At 34.1% G+C, this 13,897-nt stretch overlaps 1 protein-coding gene across 1 annotated transcript in view; it reads left to right on the top strand.

Moving 5' to 3' along the window:
• The window catches only part of COL11A1 (collagen type XI alpha 1 chain), a 235,940-nt gene that overhangs the window by 153,723 nt on the left and 68,320 nt on the right, over window positions 1–13,897 (top strand). Inside the window, exons 38-41 of the mRNA XM_004385738.2 lie at window positions 1,531–1,584; window positions 4,289–4,396; window positions 4,796–4,885; window positions 5,140–5,193. Of these exons, the coding sequence (XP_004385795.1) occupies window positions 1,531–1,584; window positions 4,289–4,396; window positions 4,796–4,885; window positions 5,140–5,193 (306 nt within the window). The remainder of the gene's footprint in view (window positions 1–1,530; window positions 1,585–4,288; window positions 4,397–4,795; window positions 4,886–5,139; window positions 5,194–13,897) is intronic.

Below are 13,897 nucleotides of genomic sequence, written 5' to 3'. Positions count from 1 at the left end.
GAGGTTGATAAATAGTTGAGGGGTCATTGGCATGTAGATGGCAATTGTGGTCATGGAAATTGATGATATAATCCAGGGAGTAGGTAGGTAGGGTGTAGAACTAAACTCTGTGAACTGTTAGCACTCAGATTAAATACATAATAAATAGTATACATATTTTGTATATGTAGATAGATGATAGATAGATCCACTCTAAACATTCACGTGTATATGTGTGTATGTGTATGTATATATGTAGATGGATGGATGGGTAGGTGGGTGAGTGGGTGGATGGATAGATAGATGATAGAATAGACAGACAGACAGATAGAAGCAGTTTATCAATTTTTCAAAGTAACCAGTTGAAAAGTTAAAATTAAGCAGTCAAGTTACAATTTTGTTTTCAAAATGCTAAATGCATTTTATGATATCTTCCCTCTCAGTTGATTGGTTGTGTGCTATAGGTAATGATAGCTCAAGTGAAAACCTGGTGCTCTTAAGAATTACTGGGTTTATAAAACAGAAGCAATTGGTTTTCTTTCCTGTAACATCAATTACAATAATTACAAATGCTTTTTTTTGTATAATGGTTACAAAATTTTGTTAGTGGAAAAATAATTCAATCATAGTTATCTGTATGGTTGAGACACAAAAATCTGGCTATTAGTATCTGCACTTTGCTTTCTAATCTTATTAGTTCAGGCTGATTAGATGGTACAGTGCAAGATTTTACAAAAGCTATTTTCTGTAATTCAGTTCTTTGGAAGGTTTTTTCCTCCCTCTCAGTATTTTGTATTTATTTCTTAAACTGTTAAATGCAACTTAACTCACATGAGAAAGAAATTTGTCAATCGTAATACAATGATGCAGAATGAATAACCCAAGAGCATAGAGCAATACAGATACCAGAATGTGTGTCCAAAGGCTTTGTGTAGCATGTACACACTGCTCACATCTACTAGATTTCATTTTAATGACTGTATTATTTGCAAGGTGCATTTGTAACTATATTCTTTTGGGTTTTAAGAAAGAATATTCTGATAAAATGCTGAAATGATTACTCATCATGCAAGACACTCCCCTTATACATTTCTTTTTATATCTTGTTTTATTTTATGAGATTGTTGGAATGCAATAAAGATGAATGCATTGATATCCAACTCTATAGTTATCTCTGGATACAAAATTAGTGGACTATTTCAGAGATGGCCCAAATCATCATTTCATTCATAAGCACTGTAGGTTAAAGTTCTATACTTTGCCCAATGGAACAGGGCTAAGAACATGTTTTTGCTCCAGCTTCACCCTATTATTTTCTTTTTCAAATTTCTGGAATATAATCATTGAAGTTGAAAGTGAAATGGAAAAGATGGCAAATTTGGAATTTTAAAGAGAACTGGAATATAATTACTCATATTTAGACATTTAAAAATAAATGTGTTAGCTGAAAGGTGACTTTCTTTTAGCATGACTTATTTAATTATCTCACAGAATATTTATTAATGATTTATGGCATGCATAGCTGTTACAGATTATGTTTTTGTTCCTTAGGGATTTCAAGGCAAGACTGGCCCTCCTGGACCAGGGGGTGTTGTTGGGCCACAGGCAAGTTCCTTTACTTTGTTTCCATAACAAGATCTATTCTCTATTTCTCTATTATGTTATATATGCCCACTTTATTATGACTTAATATGACTTATTTTTATATTTCAGAAAGGATTTATATATGCAACTTGTCTACATCAAATGAAATTCAGCAGATTATACTTAGCTAAGGCAACTTCTCGATTTTTTGTCTGAATAAAAAGAAAGTAAAATAAATAATAAAAATAAATCAGAAAATTCACAATGAATCTAACACTAAAACCAGACCATGGCAAGTTCTGTTAAAAACAAAATATAACAAAAAAATACTTTATTAAATGGGTTGACCATCATCTCTTCTCAGAATTTTAAATTGTGAAATGACTTCAGGTATCTGAGTATAAATTAGATTTGGAAGTATAATATATTAAGAGTATAAAATAAATTTTCAGGTACCACAACATTCTAAAACTTTAATATTTAATATTACATGTTTCTAAAGATTTCTATCTTCATAAAAATGATTTACAACAGGAATAAAATATTTGTATTTTTTGAGTATATGTGAAATAATGGCAGAGAGATTTTACAGCCTAGATGACAGAAAGTTTTAAAAATTGGTTCAGTACTCTGAACGAAAGTATTAGTTATAAAGAATATTTCGTGGGAATAGAAAATCTTATTTTTATTCTCTAGCAAAACATATTGAATGGGCAGGCGCATATTTAGTTTACTCAGCTGGAATTTTATCCCCGTTAGTAACAAATTATAGCAAAAGAGCAAGAGCAGTTGAATAAATGTTTTAATTATTTAATTGTTTTAAATAGTCTTTTCTCAGTGCGTAATTACTTCTCAACTGTTTTATAACTGTCTCTCTCACACACATACACAAGCACACACATCTAGATACACAACCAGAGAAATAAAAACTGCATCGTCTTTCTAGGAATATGTGTAACAGAAGCAAAAATAAAGAATCTAGGATTGGTTGATCATTTTATTTCAGAATTTAATCCTGAGCCTAGGGAAATGTTAACTTTCTGCCCGTTTATAAAGGAACCATAGTATGCAGAACATATGCAAACTTTTCTGTGCTGAATGCATCCTTTTTATTGTTTAATCGCTTTAATTAAAAATATTCCCACAATAATTAGAAAGTTTCCTACAAAAAAATACCTTTTCAAAAAAATCTCAAATGACTTTGCAATTATTTTCTAAGAAAAAATTTCACAGAAAGTACATTTCATTTTACATTTAATGTCCTTGAACAGAAAAGGAATAGAATCTAACTAGAATGTGTAAACATCATGGAGATTAACTGAGGAAATTTTGAGACCTCAACGCCTTTAAAAAAATTCAACTCTGTCTAATGCAGGCATTTAAAGCTTCTGAGACCTGTTCTCTTTTATTCTCCTATTTAAGATATAAAAGTAGCAGGTATTTTATTTACTATGAATCTTCATTGAATAATTATTCTTTATTGTTACTTTAAAAAGAATCCAACTCCTGCTTCAAATGTAACCATACTTTCATATTAGCACAAAGGAAGAGGTTTAATGGGAATAATATTGATTGTAATACTTGATATTCATCATCATTTTCTTTGTACGGTCATATGTATCTTTTTTTTTTGTCTCAGTGGTGATAACCATTGAATTAGGATCAATTTTATATTCTTTACTGTTAAAATTTTGGTGTTCAGTTATTAAGAAAAATTCCTTTGGGGTGAAATATGTACACATTAATGATAATCTGGGGATTTTCAGCAATTACATATTAAATGGGTTAGAACTAGAAACGTCCACCCAAATTTGGGCCAGATGTGTTCTCTGTCCATCACCAAGAGGTTAGAATCTATTGTGTTGTTAGATAAATGTCAGAGAATGATGTTCCATGAGCAACTTCAGTAACACATTCCACTGTTTAACAGCCTTAGGATCTGGAAAGTTTCTCTTTATATATCTTTAACTTAAATCTTTCATTTTGCTTTATTCTAAGTAGAGATAGAGAGCAACTGCTCACCATTCTCTATTTAACCTTGAAAGCTTATTAAACTCTAGCACCACAAAACAGCACCACTCAAGGGACACGTAAATGACCTGGCATTTTTCACTTTGGCATTTTCAGCAATTTAAGGCAGCTAGCTCTTTGTTATAGGCTTCAGCCTGAAAGAACTGCCAGTCTAAACACACTGCCTTCAGGGTCCCCCTGGCACATTCCCTGGGCTTTGTCAAATGAATATAGATTAACAGAAGGGAGGTCTGCAGTCCATGGAAATTCCAAGGAGAACTACTTTGGTCATTTGGGCTTCTGGGGACCTAGGCTTCTAATCAAGCAGAAATTTGTTGAGTAGCTACCAGTGTGGTACCGATGCCTCTTTACTCCTAAGCTGATTTGATACCTTATATAAAAATGTGGAATGGGGATGTAACTAATCAACACAGTTTTTAAATTCAAAGTGACTCTGATATTAAATAAAACATCCCTTTGGACTTTATCCAGTTATTTCTCCTGTATACTCAAATATTATCCAATGTTCCATATAATCTCTTCATACTCCTTCTAGATATGCTACTTTCAGAGTTTATATAGTGTTTTGTAGGCAATCATGAGAATAAATGAGAATGACACACTTTTGTGAAAGGGAATGATATTTATCTTGAGCTTGTGTTATCTTTGCTAATAAAACAAAGCAATGTAATGAGATTTCCCTTAAAATATTTAGGGTCCTACTGGTGAGACTGGTCCAATAGGTGAACGTGGGCATCCTGGCCCTCCTGGTCCTCCTGGTGAGCAAGGTCTTCCTGGTGCAGCAGGAAAAGAAGGTGCAAAGGTAAACATACTCAAGGAATTTGCTGGGCTGAAAACATCCATTCACTTTTCCCTGTAGCTTCTGACCACTTGCCCATGGATTCTCTAAGTTTTGAAATGGTAGTTAAATGAGTGTAAGAAAGATACGTCAGAAAAACATTCTGTGTGAGTTTATTGTACTGCAAGGCATTACTGAACAACATGAGACAGTTAGTTTCATTGGCCATAAAACCATATATTTGTGTACATCCCTAAATGTAGATAGTGGTTAGTTCATTTTAATATGTATGACATTCCACACAATATTCTCATCATTAACTGATATTTGGGCTTTACTTCTAGTAAGTTAGAGGTAATCACAATTTTATTTGTAGAAACATATGTAGAAATTACTCTCTGTTGATGGATGCATTTTCTTTAGGGTGACCCAGGTCCTCAAGGTGTCTCAGGGAAAGATGGACCAGCAGGACTACGGGGTTTCCCAGGTGAAAGAGGTCTTCCTGGAGCTCAGGTACAATCAATATATAGATAAAATATGTGAATAAAATTGCTTATTAGAAGCATTTTTCTCAGACCTTAACTAAATAAAAATTCACGAGTAAAGAAAAATGTGTGCATATGCATTTATCATAATATCTATATATATAGCAATATGTATTTGTGTTTGAGAACACTTCCTGACAGCTTCATTTTATCAATCATACATTTCCCCATATTTATATTCAATTCACATCAATTCTTTTTTTTTCCCCTCACTTTCCTCAGGGTGCAGCAGGTCTGAAAGGAGGGGAAGGTCCCCAAGGCCCACCCGGTCCAGTTGTAAGTATGATGATAATAAATAGCCATGCTATCCATAGTAGCAAATTACGTCTCTTCTTTCATTACTCACATGCTGTGTTCTCACAATGTGTGGAAGAGAAAATAAACACATGTCAATCAAGTCAGCCAATGCTTGGTTTCTACTAATTACATGCACTAATGAGTGCAGAAACAGAAGAGTTCACACAAATGGAAATATTTGCTTCACCACTGCTGTCTGGAAGTAAAAGGGGCTTCTTGCCTCTTACAGTACTCAAGGAAATAAATCATAATTATAAGTAATATAAACTCATGGTCATGGAAAGCCTGGAGAGACTGTGATTTTAATGCTTACTTACTATATTCATTTCTTTCTTTTCATTTTTAAGGTAATCATAAAATAAGATTTAATTTCTTATATATTCTCATTTATTTACATCAGACTTGAATTTTGTTAATGATATAAAACATTGTCCCATAAGCAAGAAAGACATATATCCATCTTATAGATTAACCAGATGACTTTCTTTAATCAATTTAATCCTAGGAAATAATTGGCAAATGAGTGAATATCAGATTTTTGCATTTTTTCTTTTCTTGTAATACATATCAGTCCCTCAGAAAGCAGTTTATTACAACCTTCATTTTTTCCACAAATTCACCTTTGCTCAGACAACAAAACTGCCATATTTACTTGCCTTTTCTTATTCACTATCCTTTAAAAGCCAAAAGTTCCCTTAAATCCCCTCTCAGCTTCCTCACACAACATGTTTAAGTCCTATTAGTTCTGCTTCCACAATGTTTTTTTAATTTAACCTCTTTTCTTCATTCTGCTGCCATCTTTGTCCAGACACTTGCCTTTCTCTCCTTGACTAACATTGCCTTAACTCAAATGTTTGACTTTGTTTTCTTGCCCTGAGTCAGTTTTGTCCACTGACTCTAAATTTATGCTTTTAAAACAAACACATCCTTAATTATGCCATTCCTCTGCTTTTCTTTATCTCATCATTCTTGTCTATCTTATTTTCCATAATGATCCCTCTCTAATTCTACCCAATCTAATTCATTGAACTTCTTGCTTCTCAAACCAACATGATCTTTTGTACTTACAGAGAGTTTAGCTTATACTTTGCTGCTTCTTCTGTTAAACCCCCTTTTTCCTTTTTCTGACAAAAAACCTACTTAGCTGTACAGTTGTTCCAGGTTAAATGTCAAATCTCTATAAAGTCATCCTTTTGGACAGTTTGCCTCCATTTCACCTATTGTGAATTTGCTTACCCCTCAGTGTTATTTGTGAAGACTTCTATTTTAGAAATTACTTTGGAATATAATTCATTGTCCCTGTCATTAGAGTTTCAGTTCCTTGTATAATTTTGGTTATATTCACAATGCATTGCCTGGCACACAGTAATCATTCTGCACTTACGATTTGAATTTAAATTAATTTAACTAATATGTAATCATAAAACCTGATATTAGAGTTTGTATAGCATAATTAATACTGAGACAACCTGAATATGTGGCTAGTAATGCCAGATTGATTACAGTTATAATCTGTAGATCACTTAAATTGTCATATCACAGTTCTGAAGGTAGTTATGGACATCTGGTAAAGATTTTTTATAAAATAATAATAAAGTATTTCAATAACTGTATTTGACTTTCCATGGCACTCATAAAATTATGTAGAACATTTTTTTAAGTTCTCTTATGTTAGTGGTGGCAGGAACAATAGTTGAATAAGACAAATGTTCTTATTTGGGCATAGAATCTCCAAAAGTTTCAGTACAATGCAATTCATTTTATCAAATCTTCAGTTTCCAAAGGGATATTATTTTAGAACAGTTGATTTTGTTACAAATCAACGGTCATTGCACTTGTGAAATCTGAATTATGACTACAAAGATGGAATTGCTTTAGGTTAGTTTTAGGGCTCCCTGAAGCATTTCTAGCCCAGGTGTTTAGAACGGTTGAAACCAATGTATTTGTAAGGTACATAATATTCCCAGGAGGTATAATTTAACAAGGAATTAATTTATAATTATTCAGCTCCATTTAGAATAACATATTTAATGTTTTTATTATAGTGATATACATACAACAAAACATACAACATTTAATTGATTTCTACATGTGCACTTCAGTGACATTGATTACATTCTTCAAGATGTGCAGCCATTCTTGGTATCTTTTTCCAAATTATGCTGCACCACTAACGTACATTCAATGCATTCTAAGCAAAAATCCCCACTCCACACCTCCCTCCCGCCCCTGCTAACAACTAATTACTTTGGTTTCTATATATTTGCTTATCATATTTAATTTTATATAGCATTTTATACACAGTAATACGATATAAAATATCTAATGTTATTTAGTTGGTTTCAACAACCATTTATTTGACAATTACTACTTATTTCCCTATGACTGTTAGGAACCATGGAAGATACCCCTTTTAGACACTTAAAATAGTCGAATATTTTGAAAAGAAACATATAAAAGAGAAAATAGCACTACAATACAGAAGATGATTAAATGCCTAATGACATCTAAACACTAAATGTTAATTCTGTGAGGGGAAAGAAGAGAAATCAGGGAAAGGGTCATGCAGAATGTGGCCCTTGAATTTGCCGTCATGGAGTACAAAGTATTACAAAAATCATCTCAGAACAAGCAAATGATATGAGAAAAGGAAATGATGTTCAGGGACTATCTGGTCTAACCAAAAAGGAACAAGCTTTGGGAGGAAGACTAGAAGTTGTTGACTTTTTGCTAGGAGCTAGGCAGTTGGCTGTTTTTTACACAATGTAAAGTTAAGTCAGGAAGTATGATACAGGATATGATTACTGAAGCTCTCAAATGGCAAACTGAAGTAATTTGAAGATTTGAAGTCTTTGGAGCAAGTAAAATAAAATAAGTATTAGTGTGTTATATATAACCATTAGTATATAATACATAACAGAGAAGGGAGAGACTAGATGCACATAAAATTTCAGTGACCAGTGTCAAAATACATGAGTAAGTCATTGACCAGGGCATTGGGGAGTTGAAGAACAGGGCAGATGCAACAAACACTGGGAAGGCAGGAGAGTAGAGTTTATTAATCTATTGGAAATGGGCAGTGAGGTAAGATGAAACCTGAATAATGACCTCAAACTTGTGTCTGTGGGAGTGACAGTTTTATGATACCTTTCATGCCTGGAACAATTTTACCTGCTCAGGAACAACAACAAACGTAAAAACAATACAAACAAATAAAGGAACAAACCAACCAACCAAACAAATGAAAAATATATGAAAAACAAAACACAACCTCTTATCAGTTACAAAAGATCTTAAAAGACTTTTATGCTTTGCTAACAGAAATGATCCACAGATGCTCACGTGAGTTTATTTATTTGGATTTAACACCTACTCTTACATAAATTCACATATCCAAATTTGAAGGCATCAACCAATAAAATTACTCTTAAAACTTGATAGAGCACGAACCACTAAAAGCAAAGACACCATCTTCATTTATTCATTCTGCAGTCTATTGCTGTAATTGCTGTAAAATGTAGTAAAGACATTCATGATGATGACTGCTAGTCTGTAATAAATGCTAAAGGTTGACTCCATTTACAGCAATTTCGGGCATGTGAAGTTTGATTATGAGAGAGATTTATTCAAATACTAAGATTAAAGCAGAAAACTGATGGCTTTACAGATGTAAACTGTAACATATCCAGACAATTAGCTCATTCTGGTTCTTATTTTTTTGAGGTTTAAGACTTGCTATGTTATTGTTATTGATAACAAAAATAAGAAGTCAGTGGCGGTGGCTGCTTTGGCAAGAAAAATAAGCTCTGTTTTGCAGTGTTGATCAAAAGCTGATCGCTATGAGTCCGCATCGACTTGACAGCAATGGGTTTGTTTTTTTGAGAAAAGCCATAGCAGGGTTTTATTCAGTTGACATTTCTTGCTAAAAGGAAGATTTGTAAACTTTATATAAATCAAACTTGTGCACCTTAGGCACTATTTCCTTTCTTCATGTTTTGACATGTGCAAAGCAAAATATATTTAACACCTATCATCCATTTTTGTATCCATGTATTCATTTATAAATATATTTGGCCTCCATTCTCTTTATTCATCATTCATTCAATCAGAAACATAGTCCAGGCCATTTGTTTCCTGTTGTTATGGCCTCCTATGCTAGTTGGTTTACTAAACTCTTCTATATCTAGGTGTGATATCATTGGCTTATGTTTAAAAAAAAAACTTGATATGTAGAGTTGTATCAAACAGAAAGATTTGTCTGAAGACATGAGAAGTTGCTTTATGCAGGGTCTTCTTTATGAGTATCCTCAGGAGAAATCTCTTGCTAGTCATAGTTTTAAGAAATATTTATAATTTTCTTGATAAAGTAATTGGTTTATTTTTCCTATTAATCATTATGAATTATGAAACTTAAATTTCCTTTTTTGTTTTGGCTGACAGAAAGCATGGAGTCAAAATTGTGACACAATATAGAATATCTTCTCTTTTCTAACTTTTTGAACATAACCACTATAAATGATACATACATTTATTACGTGTAATGTACTCTGATATTGTTTATTATATGTTATTCTGGTTAATTGTTTAAAATTCTGGATGTTATTGTTGTTGTAGTTAGGTGCTGTCAGGTTGGTCTGACTCACAGCGACTCTATGAACAACAGAACAAAACACTGCCAGGTCCTGTGCCATCCTCAGAATTGTTGTTATGCTTGAGCCCATTGTTGCAGCCACTGTGTCAGTCTATCTTATTGAGGATCTTCATCTTTTTCGCTGACCCTCTACTTTACCAAGCATGATGTCCTTCTCCGTGGATTGGTCCCTCCTGATGGCATGTCCAAAGTACGTGAGATGAAGTGTCGCCATCCTCGCTTCCAAGAAGCACTCTGGGTCTATTGCTGCCAAGACAGACCTGTTAGTTCTTTTGGCACTCCATGGTGTATTCAATATTCTTTGCCAGCACCATAATTCAAAGGCATCAGTTCTTCTTCAGTCTTCCTTATTCATTGTCCAGCTTTCACGCGCACATGAGGCAATTGAAAATAACATGACTTGGGTCAGGCGTACCTTAGTCATCAAAGCAACATCTTTGCTTTTTAACACTTTAAAGAGGTCTGTTACAGCAGATTTGCCCAATGCAGCACGTCACTGGATTTCTTGACTGCTGGTTCCATGGGCATTGATTGTGGATCCAAGTAAATTGAAATCCTTGAGAACTTCAGTCTTTCTCCATTTATCATGATGTTGCTTATTGGTCCATTCATGAGGATTTTTGTTTTCTTTATGCTGAGATGTAATCCATACTAAAGGCTGTAGTCTTTGATCTTCATTACTAAATGCCTCAAGTCCTCTTTGCTTTCAGCAAGCAAGATTGTGTCATCTGCATATCTGGATAGGACCCATTTAATTTATTTCATAACATGATCAGTGGGTTGTAAAGCTACAGTTGAAAAACATTGGTCTGTAGTATAAATTTTTAGATTACTAATAGTGGCTCCATTTTCTGAAAATAAAAAGTTACCACTTTTTATTTTTCTTGCCTACTTATTTCTAATTCTAGTCCCTTGTCTTTTATGTATTCCTTGTAAACTGCCGTAAGTCTTTTCTTGTGGGAAGACCATAAATAAAGAAATTACATGAATAACCAGACACTCTGGTAAGCTAAAATAATATAGATTTTTAAAAAATGGACTTTTCCTGCAAAGAGTTTATGGTTTAGTAAGACAAATACAAAATAGATAGAATAACATAGTAAATAGTAAGTGATACATTAAGAGATAGAACAAGCAACACAAAGGTGAGAATAATGATTTCTGCCTAAAGGAATTATGTTGGGGTTGAAACTATAAAAATCAATTTTATATATGAAAACTGCTGACATTAATATACTGAGAGGTTCCTAAGAGCCTGTAGATGTTTTTCAGTATAATATTGAAATAGTATGCTATTTTTTCCCTTAATTTAGTTTTGAAATTACACCTTAACATAAAGAAAACAAAAATCCTAACAAATGGATCGATAAGCAACATCATGATAAACGGAGAAAATATTCAACATTCGTGATAAATGGAGAAAATATTGAAATTGTCAAGGATTTTATATTACTTGGGTCTACAATCAACATCCGTGGAAGCAGCAGTCAAGAAATCAAATGGCATATTGTATTGCACAAATTTGCTGCAAAAGATCTCTTTAAACTGTTAAAAAGCAAAGATGTCACTTTGAGGACTAAGGTGCACTTGATCCAAGTCTTGGTATTTTCAATTGCCTTACATGCATGTGAAAGCTGGACAATGAATAAGGAAGACGGAAGAAAAATTGATGCATTTGAATTATGGCGTTGGCAAAGAATACTGAATATACCATGGACTGCCAGAAGAACGAACAAATCTGTTTTGGAAGAAGTACAGACAGAATGCTCCTTAGAAGCTAGGATCACGAGACGACTTCTCACGTACTTTGGACATGTTATCAGGAGGGACTAGTCTCTGGAGAAGAACATCATGCTTGGTAAAGTAGAGGGTCAGCGAAAAAGAGGAAGACCCTGTTGGACTGATACATTGGCTGCAACAACAGGTTGAAACAGCAGTGATTGTGAGGGAGTGGGCTGTGTTCCGCTCAGCTGTGCATAGGGTCACTATGAGTTGGAATTGACTTGATGGCACCTAACAAGTCTTTTAAGTGCTTATCGCTATTTTAGTCATTTTAGTAAAGTAGTGATATTTCAAGGTTATAATTCTCTAAACGTTTTGCTACTAGGGGAATGAATGTATATTGAGGAACATTTTGTAGTGTTCCCACTTAAGACAAACAAAATCATCCCAAGAGGTTGCTGTGACGTTCGGCTGTTAAAGCTCTGGCAGAAACCAAGAGCTCACTGTATGCATGATTCTGTACCCAAGAACAGATAATAGGTGCGAATCAAAGCATAGGCATGTTTTCTGATCTCAGGGGATTTGCTCACTAAGTGGATGTCTTGACGCACACACACAGAAGGCAGAAAGCAGCAAGAGACTGAACAACAAGAGGAGAAGGCAGTGTAGCGTTTTTCTCACATGTTGCACATACACTGGGTAAACATTTTATATTTATGTAAACGCCACGTATACAAATATGTCACGCAGGCAAATTCCCAGCTTACATCTACCACCATATTTTCATTAAAAAGTCAAGAAAAATATTTTTCCTGAATAATCTCTCCTCTGCGTTTTTTTTTTTTTTTTTTTTTTTTGTGGTAAGAAACTGCCTCATTGGTGGCAGTTATTTCTCTTAGAATTAGGAGATTAAAACAAATACTGCAGTGCGCTTAGTAAAATTCCTCTAGCACTATAGTCAGAGTTCCTCGGTGGTGCAAGTGGTTAAGCGCTTGGCTGCTAACAGTAAAGTTTGGCAGTTTGAATCCACCCAGAAGTGCCTTGGAAAAAAGTGCTGACCACTGAAAACCCCATGGAGCACAGTTTTATTCTGAAACAATGGGGTCGCCGTGAGTTGGAATCAGATTGATCAGATTGATTCCAACTGGCTTTTTCTTTTTTCCTTTTTTTTCCCCTACTTTCTAGTCCAGAAACACTTCTCTTCACTGGCTTCTGTTTACTCATCAAATAAAGGAAGAGACAAGGTTTCAGAGAATGATGCCTACTCACTTGCTGGGTCACATACTACTTTTTTTTAAGATAAAGCACTTTTTCTCTGTTGAGACCCAGATAAATTCCAGTGGGCTATTATTATATCCAACCAGGGATGAGTTAAGTATAGAGAGAGTGGTGAGGAACAATGGCTAACATCAGAGACTTTGTTGAAGTTTGATTTAGTCATTCAGTTTATGCTTTAAATTTGGGTGATGCTTGATATTTCATTGGAGTTTTTAGCTTGTATGATTTAAAATAGATGTCATCTGGAAAGTGGGAATTCATGCTAGGTTTGCCACAAAAGATCAACTTGTCCTTAAAAAAAAGGGATATTTATATTTCTTTCTTTCTTTGTTTCTAACTTTCTGCTTGTATAGCTGTGTTACATAAGAACTTTTTGTGTTTATGCTTCTATTTTTCTCTCTAGTGGGCTACATTTTAACTGAATGCTGATGAGATGATTTCTCAGTTCACCACTTCTATTTACTTTACAAATGTTCTTCGGAATAGAAAACTCATGGTGAAAGAAACTGAGAAAATATTTATTTTGGTGTTCTCTTCTGTGTGAAGGGGTAGAGACATATTCACAATTCTCACTGCTCCATAAACATGAACTGATGTTATTGCTTCTGGTTTCATTACCATTGTAAGGTTTAGAGGAAGTACCTGCTGAAGGGGATGAAGTTATCATAAAGAAAGTTTCACTAAATAGAGAAATATAAATTGCCCTCTTTTCAAAGTATGTAAATGCTCACTTTTCAGTTTAAAAGAAGAAAAAATTTCACATCTTTCCTGTAGTGGTTAATGCTTGGTATTGAAATAAAAGAATACTTACGATATTATTATCATTATAATTCATGTAAGGAGCCCTGGTGGCACAGTGGTTGAAGCAATCAACTGCTAACCGAAAGGTCGGTGGTTCGAAACCACCAGCTGCTCCACGGGAGAAAGATATGGCAGTCTGCTTCCGTGGAGATTTACAGCCTTGGAAACCCTGTGGGGTTGCTATGAGTCAGAATCAACTCGATGGCAGTAGGTTTTTTGGTTTTTATTGCC

Source organism: Trichechus manatus, unplaced genomic scaffold, assembly GCF_000243295.1.
Source record: "Trichechus manatus latirostris isolate Lorelei unplaced genomic scaffold, TriManLat1.0 scaffold00144, whole genome shotgun sequence".
NCBI classification, from domain to species: domain Eukaryota; kingdom Metazoa; phylum Chordata; class Mammalia; order Sirenia; family Trichechidae; genus Trichechus; species Trichechus manatus.
This window is presented reverse-complemented; position numbering and strand designations above follow the sequence as displayed.